We start from the raw sequence: 22629 nt of genomic DNA on the forward strand, positions 1-22629 counted from the left end.
CCGTACTCCTTCCTAGACAGTCTCTTCCCATTCTGTATGTGTGAAACTGATTTTTCCTTCCTAAGTGGAGCACTTTGCATTTGTCTTTCTTAAACTTCATCCTGTTTACCTCAGACCATTTCTCCAATTTGTCCAGATCATTTTGAATTATTACACTATCCTCCAAAGCAGTTGCAATCCCTCCCAGTTTGGTATCATCAGCAAACTTAATAAACGTACTTTCTATGCCAATATCTAAGTCGTTAATGAAGATATTGAACAGAGCCGGTCCCAAAACAGACCCCTGCGGAACCCCACTTGTTATACCTTTCCAGCAGGATTGGGAACCATTAATAACAACTCTCTGAGTATGGTTATCCAGCCAGTTATGCACCCACCTTATAGTAGCCCCATCTAAATTGTATTTGCCTAGTTTATCGATAAGAATATCATGTGAGACCGTATCAAATGCCTTACTAAAGTCTAGGTATACCACATCCACATCTTCTCCCTTATCCACAAGACTCGTTATCCTATCAAAGAAAGCTATCAGATTGGTTTGACATGATTTGTTCTTTACAAAGCCATGCTGGCTATTCCCTATCACCTTACCACCTTCCAAGTGTTTGCAGATGATTTCCTTAATTACTTGCTCCATTATCTTCCCTGGCACAGAAGTTAAACTAACTGGTCTATAGTTTCCTGGGTTGTTTTTATTTCCCTTTTTATAGATGGGCTCTATATTTGCCCTTTTCCAGTCTTCTGGAATCTCTCCCATGATTTTCCAAAGATAATAGCTAGAGGCTCAGATACCTCCTCTATTAGCTCCTTGAGTATTCTAGGATGCATTTCATCAGGCCCTGGTGACTTGCAGGCATCTAACTTTTCTAAGTGATTTTTAACTTGTTCTTTTTTTATTTTATCTGCTAAACCTACCCCCTTCCCATTAGCATTCACTATGTTAGGCATTCCTTCAGACTTCTCGGTGAAGACCGAAACAAAGAAGTCATTAAGCATCTCTGCCATTTCCAAGTTTCCTGTTACTGTTTCTCCCTCTTCACTGAGCAGTGGGCCTACCCTGTCTTTGGTCTTCCTCTTGCTTCTAATGTATTGATAAAAAGTTTGAGGATTTGAGGATGCAGAAAGTAAAAATATAATTTGATTATAAGGCAACCTTTTGGCCATTTTAGCACTTTGTAGGATAAGGAGAGATTACAAATCACTTCTCTAGACTAAGTTCAGGAATGCAGAGCTCAGGCATAGTAATGAGGAAGAAAAACTACAAATTACTGAAGTTGTGGACTAGCAAATATGCTGCTTTATTTGGAGTTTTTTCCCCCTCACTCTTTGGCTCTGTCTATCCCAATCCCATCTACAATACAGCATCAAATGCAGTTCTCACCACCTTTTAATTAGGATTGACCACATAACATACATCAACAATCCCAATTCCAGCTCAACAACACTGGTTTAGTAAGAACAAAGTCCTAGGTATGGGCAGGGTCAAAAAGAATTTGAGTTTTCCCTTCCGTGAATTGAGGTTCTAAGGTATATTAGATGTAACATACCTAAGTTACTCAACTTTAAAAAGCTTAATTTCAAATATTTATTGGGTTTAAACAATATTAATTGCCACAATGGACAACAACTGTTTTGGTTTCAAATTTCTTACCTGTACAACTGACGACTGCAAAGCTGCAATAAAACAGATGAAAACATTTGATTTATAAATTGAGCCTTTTCCCCTCAGCCTAATGTGATTCTTGTGTAATACGTATTATGTAACAAAAGTGTTTCTTTAGGACTTGGGAATTCAAAGGCATAATTTGAAAAAAAATAATGTTGGTATTCTTTCACAGAACTAATTTTCAAAAAAATATAAACTTTAGAGATCTAGTCAGAATTCATACTCAAGGCAAACAAATATAGTTCTTCATTACCATCATTCCACAATCTGTTTGCTTCTGTATTTACACTGGCAGCTAGGTGCACTTTTTTGAAACATTTGCTTTCAAAAATTTGGTCCTTTTAAATAAAGACTCTACATTGCAGAGTTTGAAAGAATACAGAAAAAAACCTCTGCTCTAAAGAGCTTACAAGGGACAAGTGGAAACAGAAGGTGTGCACAAGAAAACAATACTAGACAGCATGACAGGCTGTGGTCTCATCACACCGGCTGCCTAACCACTGCCAAGTTTTTTCGTAGGCATCACAGCAAAGAGAGTTTTAAGGAGGGATCAGAAGGAGGACAATGAGGTAGCTTCATGGATGTTTATGGGCAGTAATTCCTATGCATGAGGGGCAGCATACGAGAAGGTACAAAGGTGTTTGTTTGAAAATTTAATACGCAGGCAATGAAGGCTGGCCGTATTAGCCGACCGGAGGTAGGAGTTGACATCTCAAAGCATATGAAAGATGATAGACAGCATGTAATTAGACTGTGAAATGTCCTTAAAGTAAAAACAAGCAGCTTACATTTGATGCAATGGAGAAAGGGTAGCAAGAGGAGTGATGAAAAGAGAGGGTGAAAGCGATGAGCCAGGAAAGTGATTTTTGAGGGAGCATTTCGAATGGATGTGGGTGGGACAAAATTACATTTGTCAGGGCCAGGGAAGAAAATGTTGCAAGATGATGAGAGCCTGAATTACATTAAAGCTGTGTGGATGGACAGAAAAGGCCATATCCCAGAGATGTTATACAGAAAGAATCTGCAACATTGAGAGAGAGCCTGGATATGAGAATCTAGAGAGGCCTACACTGAAGATCAAAAAAGGAGGGCCGGGGGAGGGCTTGCAGGGAAGATTAGGAGATCTATTTGCCATGCTGAGCTTGAGCTAGTGGCTGGACATCCACAAGGAGATATCAAAAAGTCAGTCCAAGATTTTAGTCTGGAACAGAAAGAGACAGGTCTAGAATAGATGTAGAACTGTGAGTCGTCCTATGGATGATAGCTGAATGTATTTGCGAAGGAGATAACCCAAAAACAAAGTGTAGCAAGAGAAGAGAAGTAGACCAAGGGCAGTGCCCTGTGGAACTCCCACAGAAAGTTGGAGAGCAGATGAGGAGGATCCTCTGAAGAAGATGCTGGAGGAGTAATTAGAGAGGTAAGAGAAGAACCAGGAAAAAAGTGAGTCCCAGAAGCAAGGGAGGATAAGATTTCAAGAGGAGGAGTGTGGTTGATTATGTCAAAGCAGTTGACAGGTTAAAGAAAAGTAAGTCATTAGAGACTTTGGTAACAGCCATTTTAATTAAATGCAAGGGACAGAAACCAGATTTGGAGAGGGTCTAAGAAGGAAGTGGAAGAAAAGAACTCATTCAGTGAGTTTAAGGAAGAAGGTAGATGGGGCAATAGTTGCAGAGTCAAATGGGGTCAAATAGTTGCAGAGTCAAATGGTGGGTTTTCCATAAAAGATGGGAGAGACTAAAGCATGCTTGTGTTGTGAGGGGAAAGAATGACTAGAGAGTGAGAGATTAAAGAGAAGGGCAAGGAAGGGGATGAGAGTGGGTGCAAGGGAGGTGAGGCGATCGGATGGGGTTACTGGAGTAAATGGAGGGGGTTTGAGGAGGACAGCAAATAAGAAACAAGAGAGAAGAATTGTTGGAGAGGAAGGGCAGGAGGTGAGATGGAGAAGTTCATGTGGTATTTTGCAGATTTTCTTATTGAAGAAGTGAGAATCTGTGCAGAGAGAGAAGTGGGGGCAGAAGGGTGCCAGGGTGCAAGGAGGGAATCAAAGGTGGTGAAATGGCAGCTGAGATTTCAAATATGGGATTCAATTAGAATAAAGAAGTAGAGTTGCTTAACTAGGAAGATGGCAGAAGTCAAAGTGGAGAGAACAAATCTGTAGTGAAGTCAGCCAGCATGATCATAGGATTCCCACCAGACACACTCAGCAGCGAGAGAGCAGAAGCGGAAGAAGAGGATGTCAGGAGGAGGCCAAACATATGCAGGATTTGGGGCAATTTTTTAAAAGGAAAAAAAAACACCTTTCAGCATCCTTTGTATAAAAATGAAACAACACACTTAAGATTCCAACAGCTATTTATACTTGGCACAAACCTCCAAATGGATCTGCTTAAGTCCCTCCAACGATTTTTCATTGAAATAATTCGTAACTGATCTGCAATGTTACAAAATGATTTTAAGTCCAAACATGGCAATTTCCTGAACTTATATTCAGAAACAGCCTCGCCTTAACAGACATATGTTGTACTTTTAAAGTGACAGAAAAAACTTAAAAGTTTAGGACTAAGTGATTCTCGGAACAAATGTGTAACATTCATTCATGTTCATTAAACAGGTTTAGGAAACATACAAACAGCCTATTTTCCTACAAGCACTTAGAAGTATTATTTCTGCAGAATTATAAAATAACATTTTTGTAACAGAATAAGGCTATATGTAATGACATAATTCTAACATTTTTCCAATTTGGTTTTACCTTTAGGCAATAGCATTTTTGCATTCCCACTATTGTAATACTTAAATTGTCTGCCTCAATTTCTAGTTTCTAGTACTACAATTGCCAAATGACACTTTCTCTAGATTTTCACTTTAGTTACAGACCATGAGACAGGTTTCTCAGAATCTCTGAGTAGAAAGCATACTCCTCCAGAAAGAGGATTTTTTTCCACTCACCAGCCATGTCCCATTTTCATTGGTGGCAAACATAAGCCAGCTCAAGACTGATAGTTTTGCTTATTCTTTTAATTCCTATTATTTTATTTAATTCATCCAAATTCACTACCTTTAATAGATTTTCTTACAAAACATACTTAGCTTCAATGTACAATCATTACATTAATAAAATAATTACATTAAGTACCACTGTTATACTGCTGACATGCACAAGTACTTTTCGTAACAGTACGTCTGAACAACTTCAGGAGTCAAAAAAGCAGACCTATTTACTACCTAGTTACCTCTTGTTCCCCTTCTTAAATTCAGCTCCCCTGGGATACAAGAGTTAGGTTGGATATCAGAGCTTCAGAAGAAATGAGAAACTAAACAAACAAAATTCTGTAAATGCATTTGATTAATAAACACCTTAAAAATTTTACAGAATTTTGTTTCTTTACTTTTATTCAGCTTTACATTCAAAGGCCTAACTATCTGCTGCTTTGATCTTGTGTAATTATTTATACCTATCAGTACAGAGTAAATTTAAAATGCTACTAATAGTGTGAGTGAGTGGCAAATTACAATTTAGTAGTGTTTTACAATCATTTTGCACAGGTGTACACAACACCACCCATTCCAGTGAAGGTTGAAGAGAGAATAAGTAACTCCACCAACTAATTTATGGCAATCATGCTGGATACATATGCTAAATTTAATATCTATAAACTGCATTTCTGGACCAAAATTAAATAAGTGAAAAATTACATTAATCCAACTCAAATAGCAATGTGAGGGATTATTTGTCTCACAGCAAAGGAGGAAAGATGCTTCATTCAGTAGTAGTCTGGCAAACTGTCGTGGTTAAACCACACTTTTGACAATGTCTTCTCTATTCTTGCTTGAGAGTGACAACAGGTGGTCTCACTTTCATGATTACTCATGGATTTAGATCTGAGGTATATAACCTCATCAAGTAAAGTGTGAAGGCTTGGCAGCACTGATGAAAACAAATCACAACAGAAGAGAAGTTCTCTAAGATGGAGATTTTCATAATTATACTGGAGAGGTTTCTGAAAGATTATACAGTAGAAAGAAACATGATAATTTATATAATGTCTTTATACCTATTATTCTCTGCTGCTAGTTTGTACAGTGCATGGGTGATCTCAGCACAGGCAAGAATGGCCCCATGGCGAGTGTGTAAATCTGTGCCCACTGCTAATGGTAGCAGTCTTGGCAAAACTGCAAGAAATGAGATAAAAAATAGTAATTACATATAAACACTTCTGTCTAGAAATTAATGTGGAAAAATCATTTCTAGAAAAGTCATCTTCCCCAGAGCTGTATCTTAGAGAGATATAGAGCAAGAACATTTTCAGATCCCTAAATCTGAAAATCAGTTTTAAAAATGGGAATAAGATTTTCCTGTGTTATCAAAATACACCACTATTCCACAGTTAGATTTTTCAGTTTGGTGTAACAAAAATGGTTCCCCGCCCAAAGACACACTATGAGCAAATACTTCCTTTAGTTCTCTCTTAGCCACATATTAAATGCAATGTATTTCATTTTATCTACCCTAACCACACATGTTGGAAAGATTTATAGAAATCTGTAGCTTGCTAGCTGCTACATGTGCTAGTTGAGATATCTTTGGATTTCAAGATGCTCTCAGTCATTTCTTGATTTTTTTAGTTTATGCATAAAGTAGTTTTTCAGTTGCTTTGTTGTTTTAAACATTAGTCACTTTACATTTTGGAGTGGCTTAAAGCTGAACTTGAAAATTCTGCTGCCTTTTCCCCTCCCCATTTCCTAAATGTCACTGTAATTCATGAAAAGAAAGTTTTAACACCATCAGAATTACAGCACTACTATACCCAGTTGTGGGGAAAATCTTGCTTAATCTCTTATTAAGCCATATTAACTTGTATTTTGTTTAAGTCTTGTTTTGTTGGTATGTTTTTGCTATGTGCCCAGAGACGCTTGATATGGGGTGCTATATAAAACACAGATATATTGCTACTTACCCACATTTGTCATATACTCAGGGACTTGTGGTGTGAGGTTATGCAGAGCCTTGGTTGACAGTTCTCGAATAACACTGTGGAGATTAAAGAACGTTTTTTGTTCAGCTTCCATAAATCACTGTAGTATCAGTTACTGACTGCTGCTCTTCATAGCAAAAGCAGTTACATATTATGACCCCAATCAGATCTGCACAGACCAATCCCTGCACAGCACAGAATCCTGCTGAATTCAATAGGCTCCATACAGGCCTAGTGGTATACCCTTGTTTCAGGGCTTATTTCAGTACCTCAAGCTTCCTCTATCTTTTTGCGTGTGAGAGAATTTAACATTTTTCCAGTGAAGAAATGTATTTGTGTTATTAAATGGAGGAATGAAAAATGAATCAGCTTCATATATATTGTTTGAATTATATATATTGGGACACTCTTCAGTAGATACTGTATCCCACACTAGCCCACACACACACACACACTAAAAGACCCTCAGAGGGCACAAAAGGATAGAAATGTTGACTAAACTATAGGCCACACAATTATGTAAGAAACAAACATGCTCTGAGAAACATAGGAGATGGAAGTGTTGAGAGTCTCTGGGTTAGGCTAAAAGGGGGGGAAAAACGGGTGATGTCATGCTAGGAGTCTACTACAGGCCACCTAACCAGGTGGAAGAGGTGGATGAGGCTTTTTTTAAACAACTAACAAAATCATCCAAAGCCCAAGATTTGGTGGTGATGGGGGACTTCAACTATCCGGATATATGTTGGGAAAATAACACAGCGGGGCACAGACTATCCAACAAATTCTTGGACTGCATTGCAGACAACTTTTTATTTCAGAAGGATGAAAAAGCTACTAGGGGGGAAGCTGTTCTAGACTTGATTTTAACAAATAGGGAGGAACTCGTTGAGAATTTGAAAGTAGAAGGCAGCTTGGGTGAAAGTGATCATGAAATCATAGAGTTTGCAATTCTAAGGAAGGGTAGAAGGGAGAACAGCAAAATAGAGACAATGGATTTCAGGAAGGCAGATTTTGGTAAGCTCAGAGAGCTGATAGGTAAGGTCCCATGGGAATCAAGACTGAGGGGAAAAACAACTGAGGAGAGTTGGCAGTTTTTCAAAGGGACACTATTAAGGGCCCAAAAGCAAGCTATTCCGCTGGTTAGGAAAGATAGAAAATGTGGCAAAAGACCACCTTGGCTTAACCACGAGATCTTGCATGATCTAAAAAATAAAAAGGAGTCATATAAAAAATGGAAACTAGGACAGATTACAAAGGATGAATATAGGCAAACAACACAGGAATGCAGGGGCAAGATTAGAAAGGCAAAGGCACAAAATGAGCTCAAACTAGCTACGGGAATAAAGGGAAACAAGAAGACTTTTTATCAATACATTAGAAGCAAGAGGAAGACCAAAGACAGGGTAGGCCCACTGCTTAGTGAAGAGGGAGAAACAGTAACAGGAAACTTGGAAATGGCAGAGATGCTTAATGACTTCTTTGTTTCGGTCTTCACCGAGAAGTCTGAAGGAATGCCTAACATAGTGAATGCTAATGGGAAGGGGGTAGGTTTAGCAGATAAAATAAAAAAAGAACAAGTTAAAAATCACTTAGAAAAGTTAGATGCCTGCAAGTCACCAGGGCCTGATGAAATGCATCCTAGAATACTCAAGGAGCTAATAGAGGAGGTATCTGAGCCTCTAGCTATTATCTTTGGAAAATCATGGGAGAGATTCCAGAAGACTGGAAAAGGGCAAATATAGTGCTCATCTATAAAAAGGGAAATAAAAACAACCCAGGAAACTACAGACCAGTTAGTTTAACTTCTGTGCCAGGGAAGATAATGGAGCAAGTAATTAAGGAAATCATCTGCAAACACTTGGAAGGTGGTAAGGTGATAGGGAACAGCCAGCATGGATTTGTAAAGAACAAATCATGTCAAACCAATCTGATAGCTTTCTTTGATAGGATAACGAGTCTTGTGGATAAGGGAGAAGCTGTGGATGTGGTATACCTAGACTTTAGTAAGGCATTTGATACGGTCTCGCATGATATTCTTATCGACAAACTAGGCAAATACAATTTAGATGGGGCTACTATAAGGTGGGTGCATAACTGGCTGGATAACCGTACTCAGAGAGTTGTTATTAATGGTTCCCAATCCTGCTGGAAAGGCATAACGAGTGGGGTTTCGCAGGGGTCTGTTTTGGGACCGGCTCTGTTCAATATCTTCATTAACGACTTAGATATTGGCATAGAAAGTACGCTTATTAAGTTTGCGGATGATACCAAACTGGGAGGAATTGCAACTGCTTTGGAGGACAGGGTCATAATTCAAAATGATCTGGACAAATTGGAGAAATGGTCTGAGGTAAACAGGATGAAGTTTAACAAAGACAAATGCAAAGTGCTCCACTTAGGAAGGAAAAATCAGTTTCACACATACAGAATGGGAAGAGACTGTCTAGGAAGGAGTACGGCAGAAAGGGATCTAGGGGTTATAGTGGACCACAAGCTAAATATGAGTCAACAGTGTGATGCTGTTGCAAAAAAAGCAAACATGATTCTGGGATGTATTAACAGGTGTGTTGTGAGCAAGACACGAGAAGTCATTCTTCTGCTCTACTCTGCTCTGGTTAGGCCTCAGCTGGAGTATTGTGTCCAGTTCTGGGCACCGCATTTCAAGAAAGATGTGGAGAAATTGGAAAGGGTCCAGAGAAGAGCAACAAGAATGATTAAAGGTCTTGAGAACATGACCTATGAAGAAAGGCTGAAAGAATTGGGTTTGTTTAGTTTGGAAAAGAGAAGACTGAGAGGGGACATGATAGCAGTTTTCAGGTATCTAAAAGGGTGTCATAAGGAGGAGGGAGAAAACTTGTTCACCTTAGCCTCTGAGGATAGAACAAGAAGCAATGGGCTTAAACTGCAGCAAGGGAGGTCTAGGTTGGACATTAGGAAAAAGTTCCTAACTGTCAGGGTGGTTAAACACTGGAATAAATTGCCTAGGGAGGTTGTGGCATCTCCATCTCTGGAGATATTTAAGAGTAGGTTAGATAAATGTCTATCAGGGATGGTCTAGACAGTATTTGGTCCTGCCATGCGGGCAGGGGACTGGACTCGATGACCTCTCGAGGTCCCTTCCAGTCCTAGAATCTATGAATCTATGAATCTATGAAAACCATGTTAAAGAAATCCACAGGTGCCTTCCACAGATAATGAGAAATGTTTTACCTTCATTTTTAACGCTGTTATTCTCCCTTGCTGATTACTACTCTTAATTCAGGGAGAGTCAAACTACCTTTTATACAGAATACTGGCTAAATTAATTTTTTCTTAAGAGTAAGGAAATCAGAAATAAAAAAGAAAAACATTTTGTTGCTGCAGATGTTTTGTGTCATGGTCTAGCAAAAGAAAAGGATAATTGTGGTCCCAGAGCAGCAAGACCATAGTTACAGCTTTTTAAATTTAAATTTACAGGTACCTCATTCTTACTTCAAGTGTTGTTGGTTTTTATTTCTTTTTTTAAAAAAGAAAGAATATTGAAAAACCTAGTAAATAAGCTTAGACTCATTTTAAAATATGTATATCTAACAGCTCACAAACTCAATACGATTAATCACAAAAGCTCTGTGTAACATATATATTATTAAATATACATTTTCACCACATCGCGCAATACCAATAATTATTACAAGTTGATGAATGGTGAGGGGGAAGTCAAAGGAAATCCAACATACACCAGACATGTACAAACTATTATGGCTTCACTTATGTGTGTCATTCTACTTGCAAAAGAACATTTAGCAGATTGTTTTGTGCAATCATTGTAGACGAATAAACACTTGAGTTTGTTTTTTTTAAACATAATAGGTCAAATATTGGAAATCTTAATTAAAAAAATCATTCATTGGCTCCAAGTATCAAAGGTTCCGTAACAATCAACATATTTTGTGCAACCTATTTTTAAAAATACTACTTTACATGGAAATTAATCAACTAGTTTACATCTCAGAATTGGTTTAGACTGGGATTTCAAAAGGAGCCTAGAAGAGTTACGTGCCCAACTCCAATTGAAAATCCTTAGGCTTTTCTTAAAGATCAAGCCTTAAAATACACCCTCACAATTCTCTAACAGAAGATTCTTCTTATTCTACTTCTAACATTTCTTGATTCTGCAACACTTACAACACAGTGAAATTACAACAGAAAGGACAAACTTCTGAATTCTGAGTGTCCTACACAGACACATGTATGAACATTTAATCAATGTGAACTTAAACAAAACTGTGACTAAGACAATAAGTCTCACAAAGAGATAAATGGGTGCTTTGTTTTTTCCCCCTTCATTTCTCTATGCCAAAATGAGAGATTTTAAGGAGAACACTGTTTAGCATTCCTGAATGTAAATTACCATTAAAAAATGTTTCTGATACTTAATTCAAATATCCAATCCAGTTGAGAGTTGTCATGTAAAAAAGCACGGCTACAGTGTATGACTGTCTATTTCCACACCACAAATAAAGACACCACTCAATGTTACGGAATATGGCATTTTCCCAAACACTAGTGGCCCAAACCAGGCAGCCTACAGTTAGCTCTTGGCTACATGAATAAAAACTTACTGCTGAAAGAGACAAAGGAAGAGGAAAAGCAAAACAAATATGGATGGTAGCACCTCAGGGCTCATCCCAGATCTTCCAGGAACATCATCATGAGCAATAATAATAGTTTATAGTAGTGTTTCATCACATTTGTGTTATACGTACACATTTCAATCTTCATGCAACAATTCAACATTTATCTTCACGTATTAAGTCTACTTAATTAATGATAATTATATGGTGATTATGTTTACACTCAGATGTACTATGTAATGTAATAAATAATGATGCGTTTTATTCATCTCCTAAAACTAGGTTTAAATGTCACGAAAACTAAAAACATGTTTTAAGTGAAGCTTTCCAACAGTGGGGAAGTGTCCACATCCACCTCCCTGCTGTTGAAAAAATCGAAAGTGTTGGAATAATTTCATTATGTCCACGCAATCCATGATGTCTTTACAGAGGGGCCAAATTTGAGTGCTGCTGTGACTCCATGAGTAAGTGGGAGTGCTCTTCATGCCCCGCTAGAAAGTTTTGAGGCCCCTCCCCACATTGAGAACCACTGAGGTAAGCCATTGCCTGCCCAATCAAATATATTAGCAATTCTAATATGTTAACATTTCTTTTTTTTAAATGTTATCATTCATGGAAAAGAGTTATTACAAATTTCCAAGATTAAAAAGGAGCACAAATCTGCTAATACTTTTAAAAACAGTTTTCAAAGGGGCCTGTTTTATTTAAAAAATAATTACCATAAATATGATTTTTAAAAGTTCTAAGGAATATGATTCAGACCCTTAATCCCTGATTCAGGAAAATATAACTAGCATTTGTAAGCCCCAGCACAATGGAATCTGATCCTGATCGAGGCTTCTAGTTCCTACCACAATACAGATAAGAACAAATAGACAACAACCACCCTCTCCCTTTAAAGAAAGAACTAAAGAGTTCCGAAAAGTAAAATTTACAGAATATTTGACTTCCAGATAATATAAGTTACATGTTTGAAACATACCCATCCCAATGGTTGATCTTCATGTTAACCAGGTGGTCAATCATTGATTGTGTATACTCAGGAAAACTAGCAATGTACACACTGAAAAAGAAATAAGTACATCCATATATATATATATATATAAAAGAGTACAGAATGTATATCAGTTTGAATTTTGGCATATACAGTAGAACCTCAGAGTTATGAACACCTCAGGAATGGAGGTTGTTCGTAACTCAAATATTCATAACTGAACAAAATGCTATGGTTGTTCTTTCAAAAGTTTACAGTTTGAACATTGACTTAATACAGCTTTGAAACTTTACTATGCAGAAGAAAAATGCTGCTTTTAACCATCTTCATTTAAATGAAACAAGCACAGAAACAGTTTCATTACCTTGTCAATTTAAAAAAAAAAAATCCCTTTATTTTTTTAAGCAGTTTACGTTTAGCACAGTAAAGTATAGTACTGGTGCTGCCTGATTACATATTTCCAGTCCCAAATGAGGTGTGTGGTTGACTGGTCAGTTGGTAACTCTGGTGTTCGTAACTCTGAGGTTCTACTGTACTGCTTTGAAGATTTTGACCCAATTGCTTTTAATGCAATAAACAAAAAAACATTCAAAATGTACTACCTATTTGTCTATTTAAAGGGGTGCATAAAAACATGATATTCCATATTATGTAAAATTCATTATGTTAATATTTACAACACTTTTGTAAAATATTTTGAGATTATCAGTGAAAACCATTGTATACACATATAAAGAATTATATGATCAATAAATACTAGAAAAAATAAACTGCTTATAGATTTTACTGTTTAAATCAAATGATTAATACATTCTACATTTATAATTATTTACAAGATTAGATTGGGGAAAAGTGCTTTTTTTGCAAGTATATAGTACAGTATTATTATACTATATTGGCATAGTGTGTGCATCATCCCCCTCTAGTGCTGGTGTACATGGAGGACAGTCTATTATTACTATGAGTTACTCCATTAGCTCAAGTGACCGAGATCTGTGCAGTGGATCTAAAGGTTCCAACTCTACTGCTGACCCACATAGGTGTCAAAAAAGCAAACTGAAAACACGAACTCCATCATGTGGCATCATGTTGACACCCACATACCTCTACACCTCTTCAGGTCTGTCCACCTCCCCATTCCCGTTCCACTGGTTTCAGTCCCAGTCCTTTGCCCAGTCAATTCCAGTTCCCCAAGCTCCTCATCTGACCACCCTAATCCCATTCTCCAATCCCTGTTCCCCTACCTGGCTACCAGTCTCCTTGCCCAGCCATTCCCAACCTCCCATTGCCCAGTCCCACTCTCCCTGACCAGCCAGACAAAACACCGTTTTTCATTGTTCTCAGAAATGGCCGAAGCATTACTACTGAAATTAGACATTCAGCATAGAAAATTTCTGCCCAAATAGTTAAGTCTAGCAAAGTTATAAGAAACTGAAAACTGGGTCTTTATTGGAAGTGTTGGGCAACTTTAATAATATGCAGGGCTACCAGCCCATCTAATAATATAGTAAAAATTATAATGTGGCAATATCCATACAACTTCGTATATATGCTATTGTACCTCTGAAATATGCCTTCATTAATTAAAATAGTCAAATGCAGAAAATTATTTCTATCAGTTCAAAGGCATAGAACAATAAACATCCAGAGTCAGAACTTTATTAATGCTGTGATTGCCAAAAGGAAGCTATGTACAGACTTTTACACCTAGACACAGTCCTTTTATAGTTAAAGGGAATCTATGCAGGCATAAGAGTCATGTGACAGACCTCTGGGAAGGGCTGAGATTCTAAATCAGAACTATGGACTCTGTACACCATGTTACTGCTTTTTAAAACTACCTAAGCAATTATACCTAAGCAATCAAGGAGACAGGCCCTGTCAGAGAGGTCCATTCTTCCATCCATAACGTAATGGTGCATATTTTCTATATAGACAATTTAATATATACCTATCCCCTTGTGTTTTGATGCCATTCACACAAAGAATTAAGGAACTAATGAAGTATTGTCCCAATTAATTACAGCTCAGATGTGATGACAAACTCACTTCATGAACAAAAACTTGATTAAGAATAGTGAATATGGTTTCAAGGAATCACACTTTAGTAACTAGGTGAAATTCCTTTTAAAGTGATCAGTGCAGCAGCAATTAAGGAAAGAAAAGCGCAGCCATAGGATCTAGAGTGAGCTGTGAAATACTTTATCATCAGCTTGGTAAGCAGGCAAAATAAAGAAGGACTTTTTAATTTAGAATATTTTTGCCCTTAAGCAAAAGAAACATTTTTATCACCTATGCGTAACATCACACTGAAAGTCACAATGAAAAAAAGAGAGCTGAACCAGAGAGCTTGGAAGAAAAGACAACAGCATAGGCATCAACAAAATAAAACAAAAAGTGAAGAGAAACAAACTTCTCGCTACCCCCAAGCCAGAAAAATCTACTATTTCTTTTAAGGCTGTGTACATTTTTAAAGTTTAAAAGTAGTAGGCCATATGCTCTGCAGGTGCAAATTGGTGCAGTTCCACAGACTTCAGAGAATATGACCAATTGCATTTCCCTAGTTTGGTTTGGTTGAAGATAGGCTAGTTGGGGGATATAAGCAATGTGTAAAAAAAGGATGTGGACTAGGGAAAGGAAAGAGTAGGCATAAGGTGGGAATTATGTACAAATACAAAGAAAGATCAGTTAAATGTAAACAAAACAAAACAAAACACTATATAGCCCAAGCAAAGGGAATAGGATCACAGTAAGATGACTGGAAAATATTAAGCCTGTTGTTCTGCTTTGTGGGAATTAAAAAGCAGGTACGTGTACAGAGAGTGCCGTTTCCCCATTTGTTTTCCTAGCATTTGGTCTGTAGCCCTATACTGTCTGAGTGGGCACGACACCCCATTGTTATATCTGTTATATTTTTTAATGCATAATTCCTTGCATGATGTGTGCAACAGCCATTCTTTTTCACCTCCCCTTACTCAGATGCAACAGGAGACTGAAACAGAGAGGGGGGAAATACAGGGTGGCCAAAACTGCAACATGCTTCTGACTTTAAGATGGCACTCCATATAATGCAACAGTAAAGAGAAGTGTAGTCACAGAGATAAGGGAATACTTAAATCATTATGCTGCTAGCTGAGTAGGCTCAAGTCAAGATACAGTGCACATAGCAGAGCAACACATCCTGAAGCAAACAAAAAAAAATATGCTCAATATAAAGAAGTTAATTGTCTACACTGCAACATAAGCCTGGGCTTAAGCCCAGGCTCAAGCATAGCCCCACTTGCGTCTACACTGCAATTGCACTAACCCAGGGCTTGGACCCAGGGTCCCAGGACCCTGCAGGGCTGGAAGGTCTGAACTTGAGTTAAGCCAGGATGTAGGGTCCAAGCCCTACTGCTTTGCAGTGTAGATGCAGCCCCACTTGACTTGAGTCCCGGGAGTCAGCCGGGAAAAATCCCACAATTCCATGGGAAAAGTTCCTTAGTCCTCTCTATCCCAACAATCTGCAATCCACTCTATTGAAAACGAAATCCACCCTCACTCTGCGAATGGCAGCAGCTCTGGTCAGCATTAACCCATTCTCTTCTGATCACCAATCCACAAGCACACTATCATAGAGCCTCCTGGGTTTGCAATGGAGAGCGAACCGACCAAGTCTTTTGCTAAGCAAGTTACTTCAAATTTCCTGTAACATCAGGGCGGGCAGCAAAGTTTTCCCACGGTACACCAGGGTCCTAGGACTAGAGCGACCACATTTGGGGGCTGGGGACAAAGGGGATGAGGCGCTAGTGAATCTGGGATATGGTTACTATAACTCAGGTCTGTGTATTGCAGCATGGAGGCCAGAGCCCTAGGTTCAAATACAGGTTAGAAAAGTCTTAATGTAGGATTAAAATACAATGTAGACGTGCAAGCCCAGGGCTCCCTAACATGGATCAGCTGACTCAAGTCCACTAACCCTGGGCTTACATTGCAGTGTAGACATACCCTGAATCTTGCTAAGCTCTTGGTCTTGATACCTTCTGGCAGTAAGTACCACAAATTAAGTTTGTATTGGGAAATTAATATTTCCTTGTATCAGTTTTAAATGTGTTTTCTGTTTCACTGAATGTCCCCTTACTCTTGTATTAGGAGAAGATTAATAGGAGACCCTCTCTAATCCATCTCCTCTCTAAACTAAACAGTCCTGGTCTTTCAATCTCACTTCACAAGGAAGTCTCTGTGCTACCAGTCATTTTTATCACCTGACTTTGAAACCCCTCTATTTCTGTGCTAGCAGTTTTTTACATGGGTTACAAGAATTGAACATAGTATTCCAGCTAAAGAGACACCATTTATTTACAACAGACTTTTAATTATTTAAATATTATTCTCCGTCCAATTCTTTATACAGCCTATACAACAACATTTTGTTTGCTTTTTCAACTACTGCTGCACATTGAGTCAAGATTTTCAATGAGCTGTCCATCATGATGCACTGGTCTATATCATTAGTGTTTACAGTTAATATAGAAATTATGGCTTGTCTATATGGCAAGCTACTGCACAGCAAGCCACCATGTGAATCTAGAGTACCAGCTTGCTGCACAGTAATCTCCTATGTGGACACTTCTACAGCACAGTGAAAGTCTCGGAATTCAGCTTAGAGTACTGTGCTTTGAAGTAGTAGCATACTAAGCCACAGTCCAGGACTTTCACTGCACTAAAGCAGTGTCCACACAGGACACTACTACACAAGAAGCTGGTGCGTTGTAGATTCACACACCTGGCTTCCTCACAGTAACTTTCCACGTAGACAAGACCTCAGCAATGATACAAGTAGTTCAAATTACTCCTTTCAATGGGCATTACCTTGCATATGTCAGCAATGAAATTTATTCTCCCATCATGCTGCCCGTGCACCTGCAAATTTTACCACTTTGCTTGTTACCCCCTTTTACTGATCATTAATTAACACTGAAGAACATCAGACCTAGTTTAGAACCTTGGGCCACCTCACTCAAACTTTTGCCATGTTCCGAACATAATCTGTGTTCACAGATAGGAATAAGAAAAATTAGTTTTCTTTTTATTAAAAAAGATAATATAAGGTAATACAACATAAAATAAGGTGATAAATCTCTATTAAATGAAGCAGGCACTTTAAGTGTAGGAAAACTAATGCATGGGAACTTACCTTATATTAAGGAAACAATTAACTCTGTTACCAACAGCAAAATAATCAGCTGCAGTCACAATGTCAATGCCATGTGGAAAAGTCCCCTATCAATATTAATAGAAGAGAAAAAATTATAATGACTGATCAAATTTTGTATTAATGGTCAACAACAGTTTAAAATATCACCTATATCAACAGGCACCACCTATACACACTAATTCCTGATTTTGTGGAAAGTATATCTACACAAAAGAGATAACTGATGTGCTGAACAGTTGACTCCACTTAAAAGAGGATGGCCAAGAGCTAGAGTAAACAATAGCAGGCAGTAAATTTAGTAATATTAAAGTATCACTTGAAATGATTAATTTAAAATGTTTTTAAAATATATTTTGGTGTGGGTCCTCAAGTTTGGATGCTTCATATTTGCATTTTTCTAGCTCATTGCCATGTTCCTTAAAAGTGCCATAATACGGCTTTGGATACGTGGCCAATTTCAATGGAAACCATGTGTGTATCCGAAGTCAGAATAGAGCCGTAATTGTTTGTAGATTCACTTTGAAGGTGAAGGGTCTGCACCAGTATGTGGATTCATAATGTTTGTTTCCTTTGTTTTGTTACTCATCTTTTTCACACCATGTGTATCTATCTAGACCTATACCTCTAGCTACACTCAGAATGATACAGACATTGTAACAAGATGCCCACCACTTTATAATTTAAAATTTCTCCCGTAAACAACACTGTATATCTCATATTTATCTACTTTCCCAGAAATAGGTTTATCATCTTAATCTTGCACCGTAATGGCATCCAATTTATCCATCACTGACCAACCAAGTATTTCAGACACCACTTCCATTTGGCCTTGGAGAAGTTTCCTTGCCCCAAGTCACTCCCTTTGCCACCTGCATTCATTATAATTTGCTTTCATGGTAGCCTCTTCAGATTGTCTCTGATGGACAGAAATAGTTTGTTTTCAGGAGGATACAGTAAACTTCTTAAATAGTAAATTATAATGGAAAAGCTAACAGCATTACTTATTGTGAACCTACCTATTAACACTGCTATAAGAAATAAAGTCCCTCCATCTTCATACTGTATAAACTTCATGTGTTAAGAACATGCTAAACTTTTTACAACACATTATTCTTAAGATACCACCCAAAATGATTCTATTACAGCAAATTTAGTAACTTACGATGTGATCTAGGTTTCATGGCTAAGATAACACAGTGGAGAAAATATCATACAGTGACACAGAGCAGTGATATCACACAGATCAATGCATAACTTCTTAGGATTTCTATCAAACTGGAAATGCCATAGGTTTACTAAGTATAATCTGCATCAATTAGAATGCACAGTAAATAAATTCATATCAAAATGTGTTTTTGCTGAAATTATTTTTAGAAAAATGGTAGGATTGGAATATCCAATAACACAGAAAGTCTCTTAAACTCCTTCATCTCTGTAAAAGGATTTATTTAAAAAAAAAAAATCGAAGGTGGTATTAGAAATTAGGAACAATGGGCTCAATGCTGTGAGGCACTGACTGCCTCGACATCCTCAATTCCTGTGTCATCAATTGGAATTGAGGGGACTGCTTATCAGAGTCATGCCTAATTCCAGAAATCTAATTAACTACACCTTCCATTGTAATGAAGTGGTCACAGAGGCAGTGAGCATTATTAGAGGGAGTAGATATTTAGATTTAAGACAAATTTCATTATAAACAAGAGCTTTTCCTTCAATTACACCTCTACCCCGATATAACGCTGTCCTCGGGAGCCAAAAAATCTTACCGCGTTATAGGTGAAACCGCGTTATATCGAACCGACGGAGTGCGCAGCCCTGCCCCCCCCCCCCCGAGCACTGCTTTACCGCGTTATATCCAAATTCGTATTGTATCGGGTCACGTTATATCGGCGTAGAGGTGTACTTGTTCCACACTAGCAATATTGTTACTATTTCAGAAAATAATGTTGTATAAATCTTGTATATACAGACATACACACATACTATATGTTGTCTATATACACATCACACAAATATTATAAAGTTTTACATATAAGCAGAATCAGGTTTTCAGATCATATGAAAGGAACAACACCCAGTATCGACTGTGTAGGAGGGGACAGGTGGAAAGAAAATCACCACATATAAAAAAGTAAGAGTTATTTACTAGTCTCTGTTTATATATATTTCATGATGTGTTTATCCTTAACTAAAGAAAGTTTTCACAGAACCCAGCAATTTTTCAACAAATTTAATTCCACAGCAGCAATCACACTTCTGATTGTGCTATACAAATGTATTATTGCTCTTTTCAGAAGACACTCATAACATATGATCATGCATGCAGTCGTCAGCTGTAAATTCACCGCCAGTCATGTCTAATTGCTCATACATAGCTCAGATATTCAGAATTTTGATTGGCTGACCCCGATTTCATTTAGTATCATGTTTTGATACAAAGTTATATTTCCTGATGGAGGAGATAGCATGCCCTACTTGACCCATAATTAAGGGCAAACAAACTAGCCAATAACCAAACACAACACACCCAGTTACAAAAGTGATAGGACACATGATATGTAAACAATGAATGCTGTGCAGGAGTACAGGTTCTGGGAAAACTGGAGAATTTCTTTGGTTTACATTCCTTCTCCACTGGGGCTACAGGAATGCAAAATAATCTAGAAAGTGTCCATTCTGTCAAAGGATTTTTAAAAAGTGCACTTCAATATTAAAATTAATTTTGTTTTAAAAAGTGCTACTTTGATTTATTCTTAAATATATTCTGGGACTTTTTAAAGAAAAAAAACCTTTCACCTACATGGAATCTTTAAATCCACCGTAACAGTGAACAGCAACATATTTGCTGTGGCATGGACACATATACTTCTCTTACCTCCAGGATAGGACACATTACAGAGCTGATGCAGTCAGGAACAAGAAAGCAACAAAACAGCACTTTTTTTCCTCATCTAATTACTAAAAGTATTAGTGCTTTGGATGGAGAATAAGTACTTTACTTCCCGCCTACTCAGAGAAAGGATGTCTGTTGCATCATATTATACAGAGATAAAGAGATATAATGGGTGTATCTGATGGTTTGAAGTAGCCATTCTCCTAGGCAGCAAGAAATGGTTCACTACTCCTCCCACAGGAAGAAGGTGAGTCACGGATATTGTTCCATTTCACCGTCAGGTCTGTGCCATGCTAATTTACTATTTTGTTGTAGATCCCTCCAGAAAATGCCAGAACATATGCAGTATCTGTTGTCTATCTGTGCATTAGCTAAATCTGTAATGAGTTCAAATGCAGACCTTATGTATCAACATACGCCTGGCAATGACCTTTTTTGCCTATAGATTAATTTGGGATTGAACCTCTTTGACTGACCTATAAACAACCCTATAAATCTTTCATTGAATGAAAATGTGTGGCCAAATATTCATTCAATTTGCCCACATCTTTAAAAACCAAAGAAACAATGCTAAGATTTGCAATGGGAACTCTTATTTTCTGGATGTGGCATACATGTAAAATGCATAAACTCTCATAGGGGAAATTGAAACTGGTTTAGTAAATTTAGTACTATGGACATGAGAGTGTCAGATAGTGTAAGCTTGTGTATAGTTCTCTTGACCTCCCTAGTAAAAGGGTGGAATAAAGTTGACATTTTCAGAAAAAGAAGAGCATAAATGAATACTTAACCCACAGGCCATTCTACAACAAATTGCGTGGATATGTGGTTCTATCTATTCAGCCGAAGTCTGTTATAATGTATTGAAAACATCTAGATCTGATAGAGAATATCCTGAAATCTCGATATTATGGATAAGGCAAAAATAATTTTAGCCATTTATACAATCACTTCCATTATAAAATAAGTATGCATAATCAAAATTATCATCTCACCAAGACAAGTATGTATTTTCTTAGCTTCAGGTGTTGACAGTTCATACACTTTTTTTTTTTTTTTTTAAGCAGCATAGTCATCCAAAGTTTGTTGGAATTGCCTGGATACTTTTGAGAAGTCATTTAAACGAACCTGACTCATTCATATATATGCAGGGCTGGCTTAAAACCTGCATCATCTTTGGGCTGCACCCCATCTGGTATAAGCTGAAATCATAGGGAGGTGTTTTATTGCTTTATCCAGTACCACATGACGTGGAGGCAGTGTGAACTGCTCTGCAATGACTAGACACTCTGGAGAATCAAGGAAATCAGGATGTCCTCCTGTTTTACCTCAGCCCTAGTTGGGCCACCATCACAAAACCCTTGAAGCTTTCCTCCACTATTATCCTAACTTCATCCTGAAACACACATCAGTTCTGGACACATTCCTTATTGCCTCCCTCCCATCACTAGGGGAGTGAACACCCAGGTGGTGTGACAGAGAATTTGGGGCAGCTGGAGTGCAGAAAGCCTAACACTGAAAACTGACCTTAGAATAGGGGCCTTTTGAATACGAACATAAGAATGGCCATACTAGGTTAGATCAGTAATTGATCTAGCCCAGTATCCTGTCTTCCAACAGTAGCTCGTGTCACATGGGTTTGCCGCCCTGACTATATTGGCTAATAGTCACTGATGAACCTATCCTCCATGAAATTATCTATTTCTTTGTTGAACCTAGTTATACTTTTGTCCTTCACAACATCCCCTGGCAACAAGTTCCACAGGTTGACTATGAGTTGTGTGAAGAAGTACTTCCTTACGTGTGCTTTAAACCTGCTGCTGCCTATTAATTTAATTGCGTGACTCCTGGTTCTTGTGTTATGTGAAGGAGAAATAACACTTCCTTATTCACTTTCTTCACACCATTCATGATTTTACAGACTTCTATCATATCTCGCTTTAACTGTCTCTTTTCTAAGCTAAACAGTCCCAGTCTTTTTAATCTTTCCTCATATGGAAGCTGCTCCATACCCCTAATTATTTTGTTGCTCCTCTCTGTACTTTTTTCAATTCTAATATATCTTTTTTGCGATAGGGTGACCAGAACTGCACACAGTATAATATGTGTAATAAGGATTTATGTAGTGTCATTATGACATTTTCTCTCTTATCTATCCCTTTCCTAATGGTTCTTAAATTACCTTTTTTATTATTATTATTATTGCCGCTGCACACAGCAGATGTTTTCAGGGAACTAGCCACAATGACTCCAAGATATCTTTCTTGTGTGGTAGCAGTAATTTTAGAAC

General features: G+C 37.8%; 1 protein-coding gene across 1 annotated transcript in view; it reads right to left on the minus strand.

Annotated features, from left to right (window-relative positions):
- TBCD (tubulin folding cofactor D) overlaps window positions 1–22629 on the minus strand; it is a 252882-nt gene that overhangs the window by 95256 nt on the left and 134997 nt on the right. The window contains exons 17-22 of the mRNA XM_065415052.1: window positions 17426–17511; window positions 12238–12318; window positions 6625–6698; window positions 5722–5839; window positions 4037–4097; window positions 1652–1674 (exon numbers count right to left, since the gene is read on the minus strand). Coding sequence (XP_065271124.1) covers window positions 1652–1674; window positions 4037–4097; window positions 5722–5839; window positions 6625–6698; window positions 12238–12318; window positions 17426–17511 — 443 coding nt within the window. The remainder of the gene's footprint in view (window positions 1–1651; window positions 1675–4036; window positions 4098–5721; window positions 5840–6624; window positions 6699–12237; window positions 12319–17425; window positions 17512–22629) is intronic.

The sequence above is a fragment of the Emys orbicularis genome, chromosome 13 (assembly GCF_028017835.1).
Source record: "Emys orbicularis isolate rEmyOrb1 chromosome 13, rEmyOrb1.hap1, whole genome shotgun sequence".
Taxonomy (NCBI): domain Eukaryota; kingdom Metazoa; phylum Chordata; order Testudines; family Emydidae; genus Emys; species Emys orbicularis.